Consider the following 25,768-nt stretch of genomic DNA (forward strand, 5'->3'; position numbering starts at 1 on the left):
CTACATTCATGAAAGGGTCTAGTCTGGGGTCGAAAGTAATCAAGGGGTCTGGCCTGGGGTCTTAATTAATATAGGGGTCTGGTATAGGGGTCTGAATAAATTTAGGTGTCAGATCTTGGGTCTGATTTTAGTGCTCTAGTCAAAGGGTAAGAAACAAATGTAGGCTCTGGTCTGGGGTCTGAACTAGTCTAATGGTCTGCGGACTAAGTTAATTTCTGGGTCTAAGGTGTGAATTAGAAGTACCAGACCTTAGTGGCAGCCCATGCGGCTGTTTTGGAGTGCTTGGAGAGAGGAAGCATCTTCTTGGTTGCCCCATTTTTCTGTGGGTACGAAACTGTGCAAAACTGCCGTCTCCAGGGAACTGCAATGGGCTACCAGTACTGGGTGTGGATTGGCACTGCCAGCTCACTTTCTTAGGGGATAAGTGTTCATTCCCCCAATAAGCAGCCATTGGTGCCATATACAATTCATGCACCATTAATAGTTATGAAGGGAATATCGTGCTTCTTATGGAGAGACATGAATGGGTCTCAATACCCATAATGCTGTGCAGCCATCCCGAAGAGTCTCCTCCCCCCGCTGTCAGCGCCGCACATCTATTCCTCCACATTACACAAGGATGCTTGAATGACTCAGAGCTCCGCCCTCCTGATACTTCAGTGACTAGGAGCTCGGTGGGGCGGGGCTATGATGCCGCTCTCCTCTGATTGGTCGCATCTCCCCGTCGGGATCCGCCTTATGAATGACAATAGGCTGTGATTGGCTGATAGTGAAACTGCTGATACCGAGCGCAGTCCGCTGCTGCCATCCGGACTGAGAGTAACACGGAGCGGTGAGTGTCCGGGGACTTATTGTTATTTCTCATGTACGGGGAATCTGACGCCTTGTAAGGGCCAAATCACATGGATTGCTGGGGCTTGTGGTTCTACAATAGATGGTGAATAGGTTGTATTGTGAGATGATGCTTATTACTGGCCTGCAGGCAAAACATGCCAATTCTGGACCAAATAGGGGGATAGTGTTGGACAATAACTGACACTGCTAATGGAACACTGTTTCTCTATCAGAGTGCCTCCAGCTGTTGCAAAACTACAACTCCCAGCATGCCCGGACAGCCGAAGGCTGGGAGTTGTAGTTTTGCAAAAGCTGGAAGCTCACTGGTTGGGGAATACTGGCATAGACTGATAGTCACTCGCCATAATCATTACACGTATGGTATCAGGATCAATCACATATGGTATCAGGATCAATCACATATTGTATCAGGATCATTCACAAATTGTATCAGGATCAATCACGTATGGTATCAGGATCAATCACGTATTGTATCAGGATCAATCACATATGGTATCAGGATCATTCACATATCGTATCAGGATCAATCACATATCGTATCAGGATTAATCACGTATGGTATCAGGATCAATCACATATGGTATCAGGATCAATCACAAATTGTATCAGGATCATTCACATATGGTATCAGGATCAATCACATATGGTATCAGGATCAATCACATATGGTATCAGGATCCTTCTCATATCCTATTAGGATCAGTCACATATCGTATCAGGATCAGTCACATATGATATCAGGATCAGTCACATATCGTATCAGGATCAGTCACATATCGTATCAGGATCAGTCACATATCGTATCAGGATCGGTCACATATCGTATCAGGATCAGTCACATATCGTATCAGGGTCAGTCACATATGATATCAGGATCAGTCACATATCGTATCAGGATCAGTCACATATCGTATCAGGGTCAGTCACATATCGTATCAGGGTCAGTGACATATGATATCAGGATCAGTCACATATCGTATCAGGATCAGTCACATATGATATCAGGATCAGTCACATATCGTATCAGGATCAGTCACATATCGTATCAGGGTCAGTCACATATCGTATCAGGATCAGTCACATATCGTATCAGGATCCGTCACATATCGTATCAGGATCAGTCACATATCATATCAGGATCGGTCACATATCGTATCAGGATCAGTCACATATCATATCAGGATCAATCACATCGTATCAGGATCAGTCACATATCGTATCAGGATCAGTCACATATCGTATCAGGATCAGTCACATATCGTATCAGGATCAGTCACATATCGTATCAGGATCAGTCACATATCGTATCAGGATCAATCACATCGTATCAGGATCAGTCACATATGGTATCAGGATCAATCAGCTGCGACCCCTAGAGATCAGCTCTGTCATTCAGGACACTTCTCCGTCATATTCCATGTGAGGACAGATACACCTGGGCTCGTGCAGACCCACAGTGCAGACTGTTTCCAATTCCAGAATTTTCTATACTGATAGAACAGTCTTACTATCTTTCCTTACCAGTAAGCACTCCGATTGCACCCAAATCTGTTCCGTGATCATAGCGGTAGCGACTATTTTATGGCCACCTTATAGTATAATGCACAATATCTTTTGAGAGCTAAAAAGGATCGGTGTATGAACTGGGTTGTCAGGGCTAGGTTCATATCTGCATCAAAGCTCTGTTCACAGAATCCATCGAGATAATGAGGCATGAGCCGAGAAAATAAAATACTGCAATAAAATACTGTAATTTTTCTCCGCTAAGATCCCACACCAGACGGGAACCCACCAGATCCCATAAAAGTCAACAGGATCCGTCAGGATCTTGTTATGTCTGTTGTGCAAGGGTCTGTCCTGCTCAGAACGAAGCGCCGAAGCAGATGCAACATATAAAAAGTTTTGATTGGTTGGGGTCTCAGTGCTGAGACCCCCACTGATCAGGAGCATGAGTGAGAGAAGTGTACTTTACTCCCAGGCTCGTAGTGATCACCATCCTGGGGCCCCATAAGTCTATGGGGCCAACCAGAGAAGCTGGACAGAGATTGCTGTGAGCTGGGGAGTGAAACATGCTTCTCCAACTCCTTCTCCTGATCTGTGGGGGTCTCAGCCCTAATACCATTACCGATCGAAACTTTTGACTTGTCTCTGCGACATGAACATGGAAAAAGGGAGCACTAGTAACAAAGTTTAATAAAAATATGTATAATTTCTTAATTAAAGATCAAAAAAAATTATTGTAGAAAACATTAAAAAGAAAATGAGAAGGCACCATCGCTCACACATGGATGAATGCCCAGGAGGAGCAAATAAACATAGGCAAAAAAATCAATATAATGTTATACAGGAGCAGATGGAAATATATAGAGGCAGGAAAAACACAAAGGATAACACAGGAGTAAAGAGAAACAGTACAAAGTAATCACAGTGATCTAAACCAAAAAAAATACAAAAGCAGAATAACTGTCCTGTATAGAGCCCACACCCAGTGTGTACATGCCCCAACGTATGTTTCGCACTGAATATGCTTCATCAGGGCGAAAAATGTTGGGTTATGTATACACTGGGTGTGGGCTCTATATAGGACAGTTATTGTGATTTTGTATTTTTTGGGCTTTAGATCATTGTGATTATTTAGTATTGTTCCTCTTTATTCTTGTGCAGTGTTTTTCCTGCTTCTATTTATTTACAAGGACATTTTATTTCATCACTTGTTTATATCACCTTCTGCTCTTGACCAACAGTATATTGATTTTTTTGCCACGCTTTATTTGCTTTTCCATGGCATTGGTGCCTACTCATTTTGTTTTTAAAGTGTTTTGCAAAGATTTATTTCTGTATCTATACTATGCAAAAAAAAAAAAAAGATATATATTTTTGTTGTACTTTGTTGTTAGTTTTTTTTGTGTGTATGTTTTCAGTGGGCACAACTGTGTTGTTTTGAGCTGCCTTCATTTTTGGAGTTTTTGAAGTCTATAACATGTCTAATTCATTTATTTATTTATTTTATTTATTAAATGACAGGTACACTTTAAGAACAGAGAGTGAAACAACACTCATAAAGGATTAGTCCAGTCTACAAAAAAAAGCTTATATAAACGGTTTTACTTACCTTTGCCTACATTCCTGCGCTGATCCCCCGTTCTGCCTACGGTCGCACTCCGATCTTACAGGAGCACCGGATGTCAGATGAACACTGCAACCTTTGCGGTAACGCTCTGTACTTAGGAGTACGGCATGTCATGGGGACGCTGCTGATTGGCTGTGGCAGTCAGGTGACACTGGAGCGCCGGCCAAAGACATGGTGAACACTGACGGCAGAATGGGGGTTCAGCTTGAGAATGGAGGTAGATGTAAGTAAAACTGTATTTTTTGTTTTTAAGATGAGGGAACACTTATGACTGTCACACGCAATTGGAAGAGGAGGGGACATTAATAATTATCCTGCGGATAAGGGCTAAGTGCCAGATTGCAGGAGGTTTGACCGATGGGACCCCTGCAATCTTTGCAGTGTGTCAACCACGGCACGAAACGGTGTCCGACATGCCCCATCCATGTATCTCTATGGAAGAGCCGGAGATACACAAACGCTGTATACACTTTTTTTTTTCAACTGGACTACTTTCCTTTCCCCAAAGGCCGTACTATCACAGCTTCCATTCACAAGCAGCTATGAGAAAAATAGTTGGTTTTGAAATAAGATCATGTTCTAAATCTGTTACAATTGTAGAAAAATTGTAGTGTATAACTATTATAGTGTCCATGCTGCCATGCATGCGTACCCTCTGTGTAAACTTAACCTTATAAGACTGTCTGTATTATTATTGATTAAAAGGATTAAAGGGCACCACTGTGTGAACAGTCAGCTGGCAGGCGCCCAGGTAGTAGTCAAGCAGGTTCTCATGCACACACCCCTATACTCTTCACGCTACAATCCTGGATGGAGAACAGATGATCATAAATAATACTACTCACTGTTTTTTTTTCTAGTCTAGTGTTTCCCAACCAGCATGCCTCCAGCTGTTGCAAAACTACAACTCCCAGCATGCCCGGACAGCCGAAGGCTGTCAGGGCATGCTGGGAGTTGTAGTTTTGCAACAGCTGGAAGCTCACTGGCTGGGGAATACTGGCATAGACTGATAGTCACTCACCATAATCATTACACATATGGTATCAGGATCATTCACATATGGAATCAGGATCAATCACATATGGAATCAGGATCAATCACATATGGTATCAGGATCAATCACATATGGTATCAGGATCATTCACATATGGAATCAGGATCAATCACATATGGAATCAGGATCAATCACATATGGTATCAGGATCAATCACATATGGAATCAGGATCAATCACATATGTATGGTATCAGGATCAATCACATATGGTATCAGGATCAATCACATATGGTATCAGGATCATTCACATATGGAATCAGGATCAATCACATATGGTATCAGGATCAATCACATATGGAATCAGGATCAATCACATATGGTATCAGGATCATTCACATATGGAATCAGGATCAATCACATATGGTATCAGGATCAATCACATATGGTCTTTGGCTGTCCGGGCATGCTGGGTGTTGTAATTTTGCAACAGCTGGAGGCTTACTGGTTGGAAAACACTGTTCTAGTCTGTGCAACATATCAGCCAGTGACTGCATCACCACCCATCAGTCACCCAAATCTCCAACAGGGGCACATGAACTTACACCCTCTATGTGAATGAGGAAGCATGAGCAATTTAGGTCAAAATATTCTGCAAGCCGTAAGTAAGCTTAAAGGGGACATGCTATCTGATCGCTGGCCCTTGGACACGATTATAAGGAACTTTTTCAGATGATAATTGGCCCTTTTAAAGGGAACCTGTCATCAGTTTTATGCTGCCGAAGCCGCGTGCAACATAAAACTGGTGCAGGCATGGCGATCCCAGGACACTATGATTTACTTCTAGTAAATAGTTAAAAAATCCCGCCAGGACCTGGGTAACTAGTTTTTGGGGCAGGTCCTTGCGGCTGCTCCCCGGGGCCAGCTTGAGGGATACATCTCTCCCTAGCAGTAAATTATACTCAATAAGTGGCTCAATAAGGCAAGGCTTGACACATCCTGGGCACCATGTCAGGCGACTAGGAATTTTGTGGTGGCCCGGTATTTTGTCTGCCCAGTATCCATTTAAAAAATAAATAAAAAAATGTTTTACTTACCTCTGACTACATTCTTGTGCTGATTCCTCTGCCTGCAGTCGCACTGCGGTGTTACAGGAGCAGCAGATGTCAGGTGAATGCCCCAGCCAATCGGCGGCCTTGGCGGGGATGTTTGGTATTCAGGAGAATGGTGCGTCATGGCAAGGCTGCTGATTGGCTGCGGCAGTCAGGTGACCCTGGAGCACTAACCAAAGACAACTGCTGCTGTACACCGGAGCACCTACTAAAGACATCAGATGCTGAACACTGGAGGCAGAACGGGTGATCACAGTGGGAGCGGAGCAGGAGGTAAGTAAACATTTTTTTTCTTATTTTTTTTATGATGAGTGGAGACTTATTGGGAGATGAGGCAACATTAATAGCTGACACATGGGGAAATAGATGAGCAGACACTAATGACTGGGACACATGGTGGGGGGATGAGGGGTTAGTAATAACTGACACACAGAGGAAACATGAATCACTGTGACACGGGGAGATGAGGGGACAGTAATGACTGTGACACACAGGTAGATGAAGGAACAGTAATGACTGAGGGGGACACTAGTAACTGATCATATGACGTCACATAATGTCACGTTGCACTTTTTTTTAGCTGGCTCCTAAATTCCTAACAAATTTGTCAAGCCCTGCAGTAAGGCTATATTTACATTGGGGGAATTTATCATAAGTGATTGTGGTATGCCTCTTTTGTTAGCTGTTTTTTGAGTGTTGAGTTTGGCAAATGTGTGCCAAATTTATCAATATGGTGCATGGCAGGTGGTAAATTTGGCGCAGATTAAACAGCATCTAATAATTGCGCGGTAAAAGTGTGGAGTGGTTGCACCTTTTGAGGGCTGTTTTTGCCAGAATTATGCAACTTTTTAAAAAGGCGCTCATTGTAAATTCATGACCATTGCACAAACCAATCCAAAAAAACTGACTACTGTAGAACAACGTACAAAATGTCTCTTGTTTCACAAGTCATACACTTTTGATGCAAAAAATGGCTGGGACAATATTAGACCTTCCAAAAATAAATAATAATTTCCCCTCATTGTGTTCAGGCTTTATTCTCACAGCAGACACCAAGGGAAGGCCTGGTTTATCTGCCAGACGTACAGCTGTACAATTTGTATTTGTGACCTTTACTGCATGTTATACGTTGCTTTGTGATGGCCTCATACCTTTAGTATATGCCCTGTAGTGGCTCATGGATTCATGAGCCACTACAGCTTTGCGGAGATATGCAAAACAAACAATGTGAACATATCCTAATGTGTACTGTGTACTGCCCTACAAGCTACATGGGGCTCCCCTGTGTTCATGGAGCCTAAAGGTTAAAGGGGTTGTTGGAAAGGTGACATCAGCCGAACAGGTAGACACTTTTTCCTAATCATGGATCTTAATGCTGTTCTTTAATAATACTTCGGAATGTGATATATGATGGACATGGTGCCATTAATATATCTTGTATGTTTCCCATTTGTTTCAGATTAGAATCATGGAGGATGAGATCGACGTTCCTTCTATGTCCACAAAATTGCAGAACACATTGATCCAGTACCACAACATCCCAGACGATGCATGGAGTGTGGCTAAGAAAGCAGTAAGTGTCTCCCAAGATGTTTTCCTTATTTGTTGTTTACCACAGTGTAGGAAAAGCTACCCATACACTTATTAGAGATCCATAATGTTACCAATACAAAATAGTCAGTCCCTTTCTGCTCGAATGTTGTCACCTGAGCAAGCAATGTGCCTTATTGCTTTCCTGGACCAACAAAAACATTTAGGAATGTATCATTGTGTAATTCAAGTTCTTATGACCCCCATTTGCCTGGGCGTATGTCATGGGTACTTCTACATTTATCAAAAAGGTGCAGGTTTTTCATTAATATCATAGTAGGTTAGTTGTAGACAATGAGTGTATCCTAGTGACACTGTCTTGTCCACTTTACTAAATCGAACATTTGGATTCCCTTCTAGCTGCAGAAATGGGGGGTACAATAAAGCATATAAAGGTCCCCCTGTGGAGTTAGATGTATATTTTTTCTTGCATTGTCCCTTTTTCTTCTCACTGGCACATCTATACACTTCAGCATTGGTGGTAGATCTAACCTTGTAGTCACATATCTCAGATAAACTTTGTTCCGACGTCCTTGTTAATCCGAGATTGAAAAGAATCTCAAGCACGACTAAGACCTGTATCCTAGTAGTCATAAATACAGTAATAAATGTCAGACTGTAAATGTGTGAGCTCAGGGTACAAGTCATGCTGTTTATCGTGGTAAACTGTGCATATTGAATAAGTTGTTTTTTGACTGGGAAACCCCTTTAAAACATTTCTTTAAAAAATATCCAAAATTCCCAAAAATTTGGTGTTATGAGGTGTATAACTATAATAATTCATTATTTGCCTCTGGTGTCTCTGGTCAGCTGCAACATATTCACTAGTGCCTGATAGAGAGTAGTACAAGTGAATGCATGAAACTAGTATATCTTATCAGTTAAATTAAGGATCACTTTACAGCTTCCCATAGAAGTCTGTACAGAAGTGAGAAAGAGATGCAGAGGGATAGTACGGCAGAGGGAGAGACAGAGAAGTTGTTAAAATCTCTCATAAGTGTTATATATTATCAATTGCTGGATTCACAGCTTATACTATTCAGCATAGCTCTATAATGTCCTCAAGGTTGCTGCTGCTTTGGGTCTGCTAGAGAGATAAAGGGGAGAAGGATCTGTGTGTGTGTCTGTGCAGTGTATAGAAGACATCATTGCAGATAGTCTGCATCCACTTCCTCAGGACAACTAAAAAGTACACATAAAGGCTGCAGAGCAGAAATATGGTAAACAACATTCTATATTCAAGATATATAATGGTCAGAAATAGTGTTAATCCTCATGTACAAACAAGGGACACGTTATCTTGAAAGGTTATCTGTTATATTGGTGAGTGCAGGTACACTTTAATAATCTCTATGTGGTTAGGTAATAGGGAAAGTGTTCCTGCAAGCAATTCTGGTTAAAGATCTACTAAGAGCCCTGATTATTATCCATTTTCCCAGTGTGTTATCTGAATAGAAGACAGAGTTCACCAGTGAAGATGTGACCTACATTCCACATCACTTCTGCTACTTTCTCATCCTCATTTATAAGAGCAGAAATCATTTAATACCTAACTAATATTATTAGAGGTGAGATCAGGGCTCAAGGCCTGCAGGAAAGCATGAGAACTGGGTTCCTGCACTTTTTCCACAGCAGGAGTTCCACAGGACCTGCCTTTGAGTGGAAATCATGGGGGAGTTCCTGCACTTTTTTTTCCCCAGGACGAGATGTACTGTATGTAGGGCAGAGCCAGAGGGATCCTACCATCCAGGTACACAGAGCTCCTAGAAATTTGCTGATAGTCTCTAATGTGTTGGGTTTTGTAGAGAAGTCTATGGGAGTTTATTAAAAAAAAGAAATATCTTTGTACCGTGGTAATCTATCGAGATCGAGAGAAAAGGTGAGAGTCCCCAGCTGTTAGTAACATTAATTGGTTGACTTAAAAGAAGGCAAGCTTTCGAGACTACCTAGCTCTCTTCATCAGGATTTAGGTGCTCTTGACAGTTTGCAGTTTGTTTTCATATTTTTAGTGAAAATGCATTACCTACTCAAGACTCAACATTTTTTTTCAATAATTTTTAGGGCTCATTCACACAGACGGATCTGCAGTGTATCGACGATGGACCCTACAGTGTGCCTTCAGATGTGCCTGCTCGGAGCGGCAATCCGCCGCTCTGAGCAGACACACTGCGATGTGCGAGTCGCCGCGCGCATGCGCAGTATACTTGCACACATCGTGGCTGCTCTCGGCCTAGCTCAGGGAGCAGGGGAAGCGGCCGTGATGCGTATGAGTACACCTCGCATGCACATAGCGACTCACACATCGCAGTGTGTCTGCTCCATTGTAGGCGGAGGTATTTTACACTGCAGATCCGTCTGTGTGAATGAACCCTCATAGTCTTGAAGATTAGCTCCGTAGAGCCAGGCAGATAGCAGTCAGAGACAGGGACAGGGAAGTTAAGACAGAGAGCACTGTGGTCAGACAGAAAATAAATTAAAAAAGAAAAGAACTTCCTGTGGAGCATACAGCACCTGGTAAGTACTGGAAGGATTAATATTTACAAGTCTGTTTTTCAAATCTGTTTAACTTTCTGGCACCGGTTGATTTAAAAAAAAAAATAATTTCCACTGGAGTACCCCTTTAAGATTAGACAAGACTCTTTTCTACCGTTTTAGTTTTTTTTAGCAAACAAAAATACAGCTCTCACCCTCGGGCACAAAATACAAAATAAATTCTTGTTTGTCCAAGCGTTAACTATACAATAATCTTACCTATCTAGACAGGTGGCTTACTACCAGCCACCCAACAAAACAATCATCAAATTTGTTACTCACACAAATGTCCCTTTTTTAGGCTGCAGACATTAGGACTCCAATTCCCATCAGATGTACTGGTTTCTAACAGCTTAAGCCTGCAGAATCAGTAACACTTTGTTTTAAAGCTCTACCGACCTGCCTTTTATTCCCTAAAAATACAGGCCCGAAAGCAGACTTTACCAAAGTCCTCAGCAGCTATGGTCTACTAGGGATTCAACTATACCTTGATTCTTCACATCTCACCCAGCTTTCCCTGGATGAGATATGCGCTAACTGACACATAGTACCTTGGAAAAATATAACAATCCTTAAACACATTTCTGTCACTGTTTTACACTGGCTTTAACCCCTTCAGGACCAAGCCCATTTTGGCCTTAAGGACCAGAGCGTTTTTTGCACATCTGACCACTGTCACTTTAAACATTAATAACTCTGGAATGCTTTTAGTTATCATTCTGATTCCGAGATTGTTTTTTCGTGACATATTCTTCTTTAACATGGTGGTAAATTTTTGTGGTAACTTGCATCCTTTCCTTGTGAAAAATCCTAAAATTTGATGAAAAATTAGAAAATTTTGCATTTTTCTAACTTTGAAGCTCTCTGCTTGTAAGGAAAATGTATATTACAAATAAAAAAAATTTTTATTCACATATACAATATGTCTACTTTATGTTTGCATCATAAAAGTGACGAGTTTTTACTTTTGGAAGACACCAGAGGGCTTCAAAGTTCAGCAGCAATTTTCCAATTTTTCACAAAATTTTCAAACTCACTATTTTTCAGGGACCAGTTCAGGTTTGAAGTGGATTTGAAGGGTCTTCATATTAGAAATACCCCACAAAAGACCCCATTATAAAAACTGCACCCCCCAAAGTATTCAAAATGACATTCAGTCATCATTTTAACCCTTTAGGTGTTTCACAGGAATAGAAGCAAAGTGAAGGAGAAAATTCACAATCTTCATTTTTTACACTCGCATGTTCTTGTAGACCCAATTTTTGAATTTTTACAAGGGGTAAAAGGAGAAAATGTATACTTATATTTGTAGCCCAATTTCTCTCGAGTAAGCACATACCTCATATGTCTATGTAAATTGTTCGGCGGGCGCAGTAGAGGGCTCAGAAGGGAAAGAGCGACAAGGGGATTTTGGAGAGTACGTTTTTCTGAAATGGTTTTTGGGGGGCATGTTGCATTTAGGAAGCCCCTATGGTGCCAGAACAGCAAAAACCCCTCACATGGCATACCATTTTGGAAACTAGACCCCTTGAGGAACATAACAAGGAATAAAGTGAGCCTTAATACCCCACAGGTGTTTCACGACTTTGGCATATGTAAAAAAAAAAATTTTTTTTTTCACTAAAATGTGTGTTTCCCCCCAAATGTCACATTTTTCCAAGGGTTAATAGCAGGAAATACCCCCCCAATATTTGTAACCCCTTCTCTTCTGAGTATGGAGGTACCCCATAAGTTGACCTGAAGTGCACTATGGGCGAAGTACAATGCTCAGAAGAGAAGGAGTCATATTTGGCTTTTTGAGAGCAAATTTTGCTCGGGGGGCATGTCGCATTTAGGAAGCCCCTATGGTGCCAGAACAGCAAAAAAAAAAAAACACATGGCATACCATTTTGGAAACTAGACCCCTTGAGGAATGTAACAAGGAATAAAGTGAGCCTTATTACCCCACAGGTGTTTCACGACTTTTGCATATGTAAAAAAAAAAAAAATAATTTCCACTAAAATGTGTGTTTCCCCCCAAATTTCACATTTTTGCAAGGGTTAATAGCAGGAAATACTCCCCAATATGTGTAACCCCTTCTCTTCTGAGTATGAAGGTACCCCATAAGTGGACCTGAAGTGCACTATGGGCGAACTACAATGCTCAGAAGAGAAGGAGTCATATTTGGCTTTTTGAGAGCAAATTTTGCTCGGGGGGCATATCGCATTTAGGAAGCCCCTATGGTGCCAGAACAGCAAAAAAAAAACACATGGCATACCATTTTGGAAACGAGACCCCTTGAGGAACGTAACAAGGGATACAGTGAGCATTTGCCCCCCACTGGTGTCTGACAGATCTTTGGAACAGTGGGCTGTACAAGTTTTCATTTTCACGGACCACTGTTCCAAAGCTCGGTCAGACACCTGTGGGGGGCAAATTCTCACTGCACCCCTCATTACATTCCGTGAGGGGTGTCGTTTCCGAAATGGGGTCACATGTGGGGTTTTGTTTTTTTTGCGTTTGTCAAAACCGCTGTAACAATCAGCCACCCCTGTGCAAATCACCTCAAATGTACATGGCGCACTCTCCCTTCTGGGCCTTGTTGTGTGCCCCAGAGCACTTTGCGCTCACATATGGGGTATCTCTGTAGTCGGGAGAAATTGCGTTACAAATTTTGGGGGGCTTTTTTCCCTTTTACCTCTTGTGAAAATGTAAAGTATAGGGCAACATCAGCATGTTAGTGTAAAAAATTTAATTTTTTTACACTAACATTCTGGTGTAGACCCCAACATTTCCTTTTCATGAAGGGTTAAAGAAGAAAAAGCCCCCCAAACCTTGTAACGCAATTTCTCCCGAGTACGGCGATACCCCATATGTGGCCCTAAACTGTTGCCTTGAAATACGACAGGGCTCCAAAGTGAGAGAGCGCCATGCGCATTTGAGGCCTAAATTAGGGATTTGCATAGGGGTGGACATAGGGGTATTCTACGCCAGTGATTCCCAAACAGGGTGCCTCCAGCTGTTGCAAAACTCCCAGCATGCGTGGACAGTCAACGGCTGTCCGGCATTACTGGGAGTTGTTGTTTTTCAACAGCTGGAGGCTCTTCTTTGGAAACAGTGGTGTACTGGACGTTCTTATTGGGGGAGGGGGGCTGTGTAGGGGTATGTGTATATGTAGTGTTTTTAACTTTTTATTTTATTTTGTGTTAGTGTAGTGTAGTGTTTTTAGGGTACAGTCACATGGGCGGGGGATTACAGCGAGTTTCCCAGCGCAAAATTTGCTGCATCTCAAGATGCGAGAAACCCACTGTAAAAGCCTCGCCCATGTGAATGTACCCTGTACATTCACAGGGGGGGTGCACCAGCTGTTGCAAAACCACAACTCCCAGCATGCATGGTCTGTTAGTGCATGCTTGGAGTTATAGTTTTGCAACAGCTGGAGGCACACAGGTTAGGAAACACTGAGTTAGAAACAGACAATGTTTCCCAACCAGTGTGTCTCCAGTTGTTGCAAAACTACAACTCCCAGCATGCCCAGACAGCTGAAGGGCATGCTGGGAGTTGTAGTTCGGCAACATCTGAAGGGCCAGATGTTGCTGAACTAAAACTCCCAGCATGCCTGTACAGTCAGTGCATACTGGGAGTTGTAGTTTTGCAACAGCTGGAAGAGCACAGATTGGAGACCATTATACAATGGTCTCCAAACTGGGGCCCTCCAGATGTTGCAAAACTACAACTCCCAGCATGCATGGTCTGTTAATGCATGCTGGGAGTTATAGTTTTGCAACAGCTGGAGGCACACAGGTTAGGAAACACTGAGTTAGAAACAATGTTTCCCAACCAGTGTGTCTCCAGTTGTTGCAAAACTACAACTCCCAGCATGCCCAGACAGCTGAAGGGCATGCTGGGAGTTGTAGTTCGGCAACATCTGAAGGGCCAGATGTTGCTGAACTAAAACTCCCAGCATGCCTGGACAGTCAGTGCATGCTGGGAGTTGTAGTTTTGCAACAGCTGGAAGAGCACAGATTGGAGACCATTATACAATGGTCTCCAAACTGGGGACCTCCAGATGTTGCAAAACTACAACTCCCAGCATGCCCAGACAGCCAAAGGCTGTCTAGGCATGCTGGGAGTTGTAGTTTTCAGACTCCTAGAAGCAGCAGTGAAGATCTTCACTGCTGCCTCTGAGGACCACATACTTACCCGTCGCTGCTCGTCCACGTGGCCGGTCCCGCGCTGCTCCTCGGTCCCGCCGCTGGATCAGGTAAGTCCGCCGGTCCCCACGTGTTCCCCCCGAATGCCGCAGGTCCCCGCGAGCCCCTGCAGCCTTCGTCCCCCGTTCTGCCCGACTTCCAGGGGCGGGCAGTGCGGGGGATCTGAACTTTCACCCCAGATCACTGTGATTGGTCCACAGGGACCAATCACAGTGATCGCTGACCAGGACCATCAATGGATGTTCCTGGGGGTGAAGCAGAAGTTGTCCCCTGCTGGAAACAGCGGGACTTCTGCCAGTTAACCCGTGCGATGCTGCGCATCGCCGGGTTAACTGCATGTCATTTATAAACGCCGGGATGCGCGAACGCACTGCACAACCCGGCGTTTATATATGCCATTCTGCGGGAAGGGGTTAAAGGGGTACTCTGTCCCTAGACATCTTATCCCCTATCCAAAGGATAGGGGATAAGATGTCAGATCGCTGTGGTCCCGCTGCTGGGGAGCCCTGGGATCCCCGCTGCGGCACCCCGCTCTCATTACAGCACAGAGCGAGTTCGCTCTGCACGTAATGACGGGCAGTACAGGGGCTGGAGCATCGTGACGTCACGGTTCCGCCCCTCGTGACGTCACGGCCCGCCCCTTTCAATACAAGTCTATGGGAGGGGGCGTGGTAGTCATCACGCCCCCTCCCATAGACTTGCATTAAGGGGACGGGCCGTGATGTCACGAGGGGCGGAGCAATGATGTCACGATGCTCCTTTGGATAGGGGATAAGATGTCTAGGGGCGGAGTACCCCTTTAAAAACAATTAAAAATAAAAGCATTTTCACATAACAAATAAACAGTACAGTGGTCCCTCAAGTTACAATATTAATAGGTTCCAGGACGACCATTGTATGTTGAAACCATTGTATGTTGAGACCACAACTCTATGGAATCCTGGTAATTGGTTCTGAAGCCACCAAAATGTCATCCAAAAATAGGAAAAAGTGAGGATTAAAGAAAAATAAGTAGATAACTAATATAGATAAAGGAAATCCTTACATATAAAAGTAAGAAAGATCTGCTGGGAGCTGTAAATCACTGTCTATGTCAGTGTTTCCCAACCAGGGTGCCTCCAGCTGTTGCAAAACTACAACTCCCAGCATGCCCGGACAGCCAAAGGCTGTCCGGGCATGCTGGGAGTTGTAGTTTTGCAACATCTGGAGGCACCCTTGTTGGGAAACACTGGTCTATGTAGAGGACAGGAGCTTCTTCAGGGTCCTGTACAGAACACGCAATGTCCTAAAAAAGTAACATGGAGTCGCCCTCACCTGGTGTCCAAAGGTGCAGGTAAATAGTACAGAACATGTAATACCTCCCTGTACTGTAGGGGGCGCTACCAGACAGCCATTCAGTCCATGCAGTTCAGTAATACAGGGGGTTTACCAGTAAAATGCCCATTCTGATGGGTCGGATCTTTCAGCCATTGACACATTTCACAGATCTGGACTGTCTGTAGCATTTTATGTTGAGTCTAATTTCAAGTTACAATGGTCCAGAAAAGACGATTGTATGTTGAAACGATTGTATGTTGAGGCCATTGTAAGTTAAGGGATCACTGTACATTCAGTGTATGCAGTAAACATTTCAAAGGGCCCTATTGACACCATGCGCGGAAAAATAATTTTCTCATACATGAGTATACAGTGATCCCTCAACTTACAATGGCCTCAACATACAATAGTTTCAACATACAATGGTCTTTTCTGGACCATTGTAACTTGAAACCAGACTCAACATACAATGCTACAGACAGTCCAGATCTGTGATACCTGTCAATGGCTGGAAGAACCGACCAATCAGAATGGGAATTCACTGGTAAAACCCTTGTATTCCTGAAGCGTATGCACTGACTGATGTCTGGTAGTGCCCCCTACAGTACAGAGAGGTATTACATGTTCTGTACACTTTACCTGTACCAGGGTTAGCTGCTCCTTTGGACACCAGCTGAGGGCAACTCCATGTAACTTTTTTAGGACATTGTGTGTTCTGTACAGGACCCGAAGAAGCTCCTGTCCTCTACATAGACTAGTGTTTCCCAAATAGGGTGCACCCAGCTGTTGCAAAATTACAACTCCCAGCATGCCCGGACAGCCAAAGGCTGTCCGGGCATGCTGGGAGTTGTAGTTTTGCAACAAATGGAGGATCCCTGCTTGGGAAACACTGCCATAGACAGTGATTACAGCTCCCAGCAGATCTTTCTTACTTTTATATGTAAGGACTTGCTTTATCTATATTAGTTATCTACTTATTTTTCTTTAATCCTCACTTTTTCCAATTTTTTGGATGACATTTTGGTGCCTTTAGAACCAATTACCAGGTTTCCATAGCGTTATGGTCTCAACATACAATGGTTTCAACATACAATGGTCGTCCTGGAACCTATTAATATTGTAACTTGAGGGACCACTGTACGTTGGCATAACTTTTTTGGGCTGTATGGAATGGTGTAGTAAATATGAACGGTCCGGGATATCCTTTTAATTCTACTATAGAGCTTTACCTGACGTGTCATGTTTGTTCACGGTAAATAATAACATATTAAATAAACAACAATATGCAGTACAAAAGCTTTAATTTTATTAGTCTTTGCAAATATATGTATGGAGATGAATAAAGAGTGGAGAAAGTGTACATGTTCTTTGTATATTTCCATTACTATATAGCCTTTGTGTCCTGTACATGGATTGTATTACATTAGATTGTAAGGTTATTTGAACTAACAATATTGACTTTGCCATCTCCGTTTTCCAGAGCAATGTCACTGTCTGGCGCAAACCTTCTGAGGAATTTGGTGGTTGCCTGTGAGTGTCTACGAAACATGTCAAGTATTTTAATAGAATAAATGCAAAGTAGAATGTCTGTTCAGTGGTGAGGTTTTCATATTACAGATATTTATAATATATAGATTGTATATGCTATAAAAGTTTGATCAACCAGGATCTCCGGATTTGTTTCCAGTGGAGATGTGGTTGGGCGGGAGGGGTCAACTGACTAAAGAGGGCTTGACCGGAGATCTATCCAAGCGATCAGTAGACATAGTGGGGGAGATTTATCAAAACCTGTCCAGACGAAAAGTTGCCCAGTTGCCCATAGCAACCAATCAGATTGCTTCTTTCATTATTAACAAGGCCTCTGCAAAATGAAAGAAGCGATCTGATTGGTTGCTATGGGCAACTGGGCAACTTTTCCTTTGCACAGGTTTTGATAAATCTCCCCCATTGTCACTGTACGTATAGTGGGTGAGGGGCAGCTTTTTTATTTTTTAAGCTCAGTTTGATTTTTTTTTTGGCTACAGCTATAAAGTGGAGGGAGTTGTGAAAGATGTCACAAACAGAATCGTTGACTATATCCGACCAGGACCTTACAGGCTACAGTGGGACAGCTTGATGACCACAATGGATATTATCAAGGATTTGCAACAGGTACTTCTGTATTTTGTTCTAAAATTTTATTACTAGCTGCTATTCCTGGAACAGCTTTATTTTTTTCTAGTAAGGCAAAACCTTTCTTGTGTGTCCGACTGCCCATATAGGGAAATATATATCACTATTATTGCAGTAAAGGTGCCCAAACACCTCTAGTACCTGCTGACAAACAAACATCTAGCTCTGCCATGCTCCTCATACACATGAACGTTCAGCTCGGCCATATGTTTATGTGTTCTGAAGACGGTGGCTTGTCACCCCAAAAACAAATAGGCCAGGCACTATGTTTAAAGCAGTACAACCATACCAAGGTGAACGAAATGCCCTTCGTACTGTGATTGTAAGTGCCTACTGGGCGGTCCCTTCCTGAGCAGTAGCCAATGACAGGACCCCGCCCCTTCCCCTCTTCTCTGACAGCTACAGAGAGGACACTGCACAGGAAGGGAGCAGTGTGAAGGAGATGGAAATGCTTGTATTACTCAGTCATGCAACAAGCATAACCAGCCAGCTTGGTATTTTAAAACTGGTTTTACTCTAATCTTTCTAGGCAGGCAGCAGTTTGAAGGGGTCAAATCTTCTGACAGATTCCTATTAAAGAGTACCTTTCAAGATCTTGTTAAATTTTATAATCCTCACAGTTCACTTCCCCCATCATAATTAACCACCCCTTGCTCTGTATTTTTTGCTCAGTCTCAGATTCAAAGACTGGGAAGGGGCGTTACCCAGCAGGCGTGACATCATCTGAAGCCATACTGGGGAGAACTTCCTCCCTCACTCTGCTACACATAGCCCAGAGCAATTCAGTGGCATATGAGCTCTGATTGGCTAAGGCTGCTCACACCCCCTCAGCATTTCCTGATTTTGGACTTCTGCCAGGCCAGCAGGAGCCCAAAGTCCAAAGATGGGGTAAATGTGCTCTTGTCAAGTAGGGAGACACCTAATGGCAGTTTTTTTTTAAACACAAATAAAACAGGAAACTAATTATTATTATTATTATTTTTTTTAAAGTACAAGTAAAGTATTAGAAAGATTTTTTATTTACCATAAGGGGTGCGACAGCAAAAATATTTTTAATGAGAGTGCCCATTTAATGTTTTAAAGGTTTACTATCATTAAAAAAATCATAAAAAAAACTTATGACCTGTTGCCCAGAGATTTCCACATTTTTTATCACAACGGGTCTCACTCCTGAGACCCTCAGTGATCGCTAGTTATAAGTCTGTGAAGTGTGTGTCATCGCTTGTTCTACTCTTTAATGGCTCCTTTGTGGGGGACTTTCTGATCGCTTTCTTTTCAATTTGTTTGGTAAGCAAATTAACACAATACAACAATTCTGGTGTCGTTAATTTTATTTTTACAGCATTCACCATGTGGGATAAATAATGAGATAATTTTAAAGTTGAGGTCACTATGGATGTAGCGATACCAAATTTAATTTTTTTTTAATTATTTATGTGTTATATAAAAATATTTTGTAAGGGGAAAATGTGTCTTTATATAATGAAAATTATATTTTTACAAAACATTAGACAATCTACTGCTATGGAAACCCATCCACCTCCCAGCAGTTGTGGCAGCCAGATGTCCAAAAACCACTTAGATGCCACAATTACAATTTGAATATGGCATCTAAGGGGTTTAAACTACAAGGATCAGGGTTTTTCTGCTCCTGACAGTTTGAACAGGAACTCTGCTGCCGCTCAACAGCCAAGCTCCTGCAATATTTGGCACAGGAGATCAGTGTCGGGGTGCTTCGCCTGTGCCCCATCCCTGTCAAAAGACATATTGTGGTCATAAATTCCATTGTTTACATAGCGCCACAACTTGTTTTGTTAGGGAATATCATTATGGTGCACATTCCACAATGTGGAATATGAAAAATACAAAATCCCAGTTATTAGCCCACTAGGCTTCTAATCTTAATCAGTAGTTGCTTTTTGCTGGAATTAGTTTAAAATCCAATGAATTTACCACTTTTTATTTGCCATATAGTTTGCAATATCTGAATGTCTACATTTTGCCACAAGGCCCCCCGCTTTAGTTTCTTCTGGCCGTGGGCACTTTAAAGCCTTTACTGTGTATTACTATTATTGTGATTATTACACAATTTCCTATTTTAGCTTTGTGTTTTGTATATAAATTGCGACATTTGTAGCCACACAAATGCGTAAATGTTAATGCGTATATTGATACATCTGGCTGCTTCTCTTTTCACACAATAGGGTTGCTGTGTGATGCGCTACACGACCGCTGGACAACTTTTGAACATCATCTCCCCAAGAGAGTTTATAGACTTCTCCTATACCACAAAATATGAAGATGGCCTTTTAACGTGCGGTATGTGTTCAATGTTTTATATTCTTTGTCCGTTTTTACAGCTTGTAAAATATTTTATTTTGAAACAAGAAGATTGTTAACCTTTATACTCCTTATTTTATCGGCATCGTACGGCTACATTTAGTAGAAATGTCTGCCTGTAACATATAGGGAGGACATGTTGTGGATTCAAATTCTATACAGTTTTTCCTCCACTGTATAATGGATGAGGTTCTGTAACACTGCACTGTACAAATCTACAGCTGTCTTCATGTGGCTTATACATTTTCAGCTGCCCTAATTCCCGAATGTCCAGTATTAGGGCAGTTTTAGACTATTGTAATACGGATGCACTTTTGTGCAGGCCTGACCTCAAGTCCGATCACCAATAATGATAGCATCACAAATATCCATAATGCTTACTATTTGTGTCATTAGACCCACGGATAGTCCAGGACTTGTGTCTGTAATATAGATGTAAAAATGCATCTGTAATTTATCCCTTGGAATCTTCTTTTACTGACATCCTAAACAAAATAAAGTCTCTTATTTGGCCACATTTTAGACTTTGTAATTCAGATACTACACCCTGACTCTCTGCAGCACAACTAACAGACCTCATGTTAATCTGTTAGAACCAGTCGGAGATTCTGGGTTCAAAGAGGTTCTCATTTTATTTATTTTTTAAATCAACTGGTGCCAGGAAGTTTAACAGAGTTGTAAATTACTTCTATTTAAAAATCTTAACCCTTCCAGTACTTATTAGCTGCTGTATACTACAGAGGAAGTTCTTTTCTTTTTGAATTTCTTTTCTGTCTGACCACAGTGCTCTCTGCTGACACCTCTATCCGTGTCAGGAACTGTCCAGAGTAGCATAGGTTTGCTATGAGGATTTTCTCCTGCTCTGGACAGTTCCTGACGCAGGCATCAGGTGTCAGCAGAGAGCACTGTGGACAAGGCAAAAAAGAAAAAAAAAATATCCTCTGTAGCATACAGCTGCTAAAAAGTACTGGAAGGATAAAGGTTTTTAAATAGACGTAATTGACAAATCTGTTTAACTTTCTGGCACCAGTTGATTTAAAAAAAAAAAAAAAATGTTTTCCAGTGGAGTACCCGGTGGAAAGGATCAAAAAGAAAAGAATTTACTGTGGAGCATACAGCAGCTGATAAGTACTGGAAGGATTAAGATTTTTAAATAAAAGTAATTTATAAATCTGTTTAACTTTCTGGCACCAGTTGATTAAAAAAAAAAAAAAAAAGTTTTCCAGTGGAGTACCCCTTTAATGGGGTACTCCAGAGAACAAAACTATTTTCAAATCAACTGGTGCCAGACAGTAAGTGCAGCTTCATGTGTACAGGCATTACCGGAGAACTCCAGTGGTTTTTTTTTTAAATCTATTATGACTGGGCTTTTGGAATAAACATAACAAACTCTAACTTACCATCCCTGCTCCCCCAGTGCCGCCAATATCACTGCCCCGTCCCCCGGGTCCAGTCTTCTTTTCAGCTTTTGGTGCCTGACGTGTCACACTGCAGCTCAGCTAATCACTGGCTGCAGTGATAGGCTGAGCGGCACTGTCTTGTAATGGGCCGTTACATTACACTGCCGCTCAGCCTATCACCGGCCCAGGTAGGACATCGCTGTGGCCAGTGATTAGAGCAGTGTGACTATTCGGACACCAAAAAGACTGGGGCCGGTAGATGGGACTGCAATATCGGCGGCCTCAGGGTAGCAGTGGATGGTAAGTTTGGGCATAATGGATACTAAAAATTTTCACTGGAGTCCTCCATTAAAGGCCATTTTCACACATCAGTATCGGGTCAGTATTTTTGTACCAGTATTTGCAAGCCAAAACCAGAGATGGAACAAACATTTCTTCTTTGAATGGTCCACTCCTAGTTTTGGCTTACAATGCTGACCAAAATCCTGTGTGGGGAACAAGTAGAAGTGTTACAGTTATTTGTAAACTGAGACGAAATTTGGTCCCTTGGTCCCCGGAATTGATCCAGAAATGTGAATTGCCTATCCAACGTGACGCTAAATGGATTCCTATCAGATTTCAGTTCTGTATTTCTAAAGATTTATCAAAAATTGTGCAGAGGCAAAGTTGCCCAGTTGCCCATAGCAACCAATCAGCTTCTTACTATCTTAAAGGGGTACTCGGGGTGAAAACTTTTTTTTTAAAATAAACTGGTGCCAGAAAGGTAAACAGATTTCTAAATTACTTCTATTTAAAAAATCTTTATCCTTCCAGAACTTATTAGCAGCTGTATGCAACAGAGGAAATTCTTTGCTTTTTAAATTTCTTTTTTGTCTTGTCCACAGTGCTCTCTGCCGACACCTCTTTCCTTCTCAGGAACTGTCCAGAGCAGCATAGGTTTGCTATGAGGATTCTGATACAGGCATCAGGTGTCAGCAGAGAGCACTGTGGACAAGGCAAAAAAGAAGCTCAAAAAGAAAAGAATTTCCTCTGTAGCATACAGCTGCTAAAAAGTACTGGAAGGATAAAGATAAAGTAATTTACAAATCTGTTTAACTTTCTGGCACCAGTTGATTAAAAAAAAAAAAAAAAATGTTTTCCACCGGAGTTTCCCTTTAACAAGGCCTCTGAAAAATGAAAGAAGCAATCTGATTGGTTGCTATAGGCAACTGGGCAACTTTGCCTCTGCGCAGGTTTTGATAAATCTTCTCCATAGAGCAGGCATAAGCAACCTTTGGCACTACAGATGTTTTGGACTACATCTCCCATGATGCTTTGGCAGCATTTTGGCTGTAAGAGCATCATGGGAGATGTAGTCCACAGCATGTGCAGTGCCTCAGGTTGCCTATGACTGACAGAGTAACCCCAGCATTTATTCTGCTTTCAGTCTGAAGTGAGTGAAAGCCATTTGTGTGAACCGTGCGCCATTCCTGCTGGAGATGTCTGCTTATGGTTTGCACTTACATATCTCTTTGCTTTCCCAGGTGTTAGTATTGAACATGAAGCGGTAAGGCCGCATTGTGTCCGCGGATATAATCACCCTTGCGGCTGGTTCTGTGTACCTCTCCAGAACAATCCTGAGCACAGCTACCTGACCGGTTACATCCAGACTGACCTGCGAGGGATGCTTCCTCACGGCACGGTGGACTTTGCTATGGCGGGCTCCCTAGTGAACTTCTATATTGACCTTAAGAAGGCCTTGAAGAAGTCACGGTCTTGAAGCAGCATTTGTTCGCAATACTCTGTGTTATTAAAGGATAACCAGCAGTGAGTGCTTTAGACTAGATCAGTATTTCCGAACCAGGGTGCCTCCAGCTGTTGCAAAACGACAACTCCCAGCATGCCCGGACAGCCGAAGGCTGTCCGGGCATGCTGGGAGTTGTCATTTTGCAACAGCGGAAGGCACCATGGTTTAAAATGATTGCATATTAACACTCCATAAGGGCAGAATATTTTTTGACCGAAAATGGCAATGACCTATATTTTAAGAAATGTATTCTATTTAGCTGACTGAAATGTATTTATAATAATTTTGCAGTCACATTTGCACATGCTGCTTTGCCTCTAACTGGCTAAATTTTAGATATATTGGTTGTAAAGTTTCCGTCCAAAAATATGAGATCGGCAGGGATATGCACAGATATGTGAGGGACGGGCTGAAATGTAAAAAAAAGGTCACTTATCATAATTATTTCTACCCAGCACTGCCGAGGGCACTTTTAGGAGGAACATCAAAAGGGCAGGGGCTCAAGCCCCCTTTCTAGTCACCCTGTGCACGTCCCTGGAGATCGGAATATTATATAGGACATGGTGCGGGATTCAAGACATGTCTATGACCCCAAGGACCTTTCACCTACACACTGGCGACTTGGACATCTTGTGACTTAAACCAGTGTTTTAGCCGATCCCGCATGTATAGCAATGCTTTGAATGGGTTGCTTGTTGGATGTCATAAATATTGACCATAAATTATAACCCTTAGTAAGTCACACACACAATGTTTATTCAGCTTTGTGCTTGTGGCATACATCATGAATGCACGAACACACATACACATGTGCCTATATATATATATATATATATATATATATATATATATATACAGTACAGACCAAAAGTTTGGAAACACCTTCTCATTCAGAGTTTTCTTTATTTTCATGACTAAGAAAATTTTAGATTCACATTGAATGCATCAAAACTTTGAATTAACACATGTGGAATTATATACATAACAAAAAAGTGTGAAACAACTGAAAATATGTCATATTCTAGGTAGCCACCTTTTGCTTTGACTACTGCTTTGCACACTGATTCTCTTGATGAGCTTCAAGAGGTAGTCACCTGAAATGGTCTTCCAACAGTCTTGAAGGAGTTCCCAGAGATGCTTAGCACTTGTTGGTCCTTTTGACTTCATTGGGTTCAGGTCCGGTGACTGTGGAGGCCAGGTCATCTGGCGCAGCACCCCATCACTCTCCTTCTTGGTCAAATAGCCCTTACACAGCCTGGAGGTGTGTTTGGGGTCATTGTCCTGTTGAAAAATAAATGATGGTCCAACTAAACGCAAACCAGATGGAATAGCATCCCGCTGCAAGATGCTGTGGTAGCCATGCTGGTTCAGTATGCCTTCAATTTTGAATAAATCCCCAAGAGTGTCACCAGCAAAGCACCATCACACCTCCTCCTCCATACCAGTACACCTGTGAAGTGAAAACCATTTCAGGTGACTACCTCTTGAATCTCAACAAGAGAATGCCAAGAGTGTGCAAAGCAGTAATCAAAGCAAAAGGTGGCTACTTTGAAGAACCTAGAATATGACATATTTTCAGTTGTTTCACACTTTTTTGTTATGTATATAATTCCAAATGTGTTAATTCATAGTTTTAATGCCTTCAATGTGAATCTACAATTTTCATAGTCATGAAAATAAAGAAAACTCTGAATGAGAAGGTGTGTCCAAACTTTTGGTCTGTACTGTATATATATATATATATATATATATATATATATATATGCTATACTCTGCAGTAAATTCTACACGCAGTTCATTCTACGTTCTATAATCTACAGTCTGACCTTACTTATTTATTTGCTACTTATAAATTATTTTTAATTATTTATAATCTATAAACATGTTAAGCAAAATATTATAGAGATCTCAGAGAAAGGTTCATATATTTTTATTAGTAATATTTTATTATGTATTTTAAATGTTGATAAAAGCTCCACCTTGGGTTTGCATCGGCCATACTATCGAGTATGGTAATAATCTAGCTGTATTTCCATGTAGTTACAGATTTCAGTTCTTATTCTACAAAATCTGCTCTGAAAACCATTGAAAAGCAGGATAAATGCTGTTTACCGATCTTGTTATGGCTTTATTTTTCATCCGATGATTCTCCTAGAATAAAATATAGCAGTGGATATGGCATCCTATAAAGCGCACATTTTTTTTTTAGTAGAGTCATACAGAAAGCGACAGAAGAAAAAAAAAACTATATGCTTTAGTATGTTATTGGAGCCGTAATGCAGCCATATGCTAGAGGCCTACAGAGGGATAGTTATTTGAAGCTGGATGCGTCATGTTAAAGGGGTACT

The 25,768-nt window shown here is 41.9% G+C and overlaps 1 protein-coding gene across 2 annotated transcripts; it reads left to right on the plus strand.

Annotated features, from left to right (window-relative positions):
- Positions 1-701: 701 nt before the first annotated feature.
- STARD4 (StAR related lipid transfer domain containing 4) lies at positions 702-24,273 on the plus strand. Of its 2 annotated transcripts, XM_056552402.1 has the most exons (7): positions 762-832; positions 6,113-6,362; positions 7,549-7,662; positions 17,203-17,252; positions 17,747-17,873; positions 20,099-20,213; positions 23,158-24,273. In XM_056552402.1, exons 3-7 carry the CDS (start codon positions 7,558-7,560, stop codon positions 23,391-23,393), a joined length of 633 nt encoding a protein of 210 aa, XP_056408377.1. In that variant the 5' UTR covers positions 762-832; positions 6,113-6,362; positions 7,549-7,557; the 3' UTR covers positions 23,394-24,273. The 2 variants fall into 2 exon arrangements, with proteins under 2 accessions (XP_056408376.1, XP_056408377.1); XM_056552401.1 differs by lacking the exon at positions 6,113-6,362 and having other exon boundaries at positions 702-832.
- Positions 24,274-25,768: the final 1,495 nt, after the last annotated feature.

The sequence above is a fragment of the Hyla sarda genome, chromosome 1, assembly GCF_029499605.1.
Source record: "Hyla sarda isolate aHylSar1 chromosome 1, aHylSar1.hap1, whole genome shotgun sequence".
NCBI lineage: Eukaryota > Metazoa > Chordata > Amphibia > Anura > Hylidae > Hyla > Hyla sarda.

Bases quoted from the DNA above. Each gene is read 5' to 3' on its own strand.
- STARD4 (XM_056552401.1), top strand. From the start codon at position 7,558: ATGGAGGATGAGATCGACGTTCCTTCTATGTCCACAAAATTGCAGAAC. The intron at 17,253-17,746 runs GTGAGTGTCTAC...TTTTGGCTACAG, and splicing joins GAGGAATTTGGTGGTTGCCT to CTATAAAGTGGAGGGAGTTG. The intron at 20,214-23,157 runs GTATGTGTTCAA...TTGCTTTCCCAG, and splicing joins AGATGGCCTTTTAACGTGCG to GTGTTAGTATTGAACATGAA.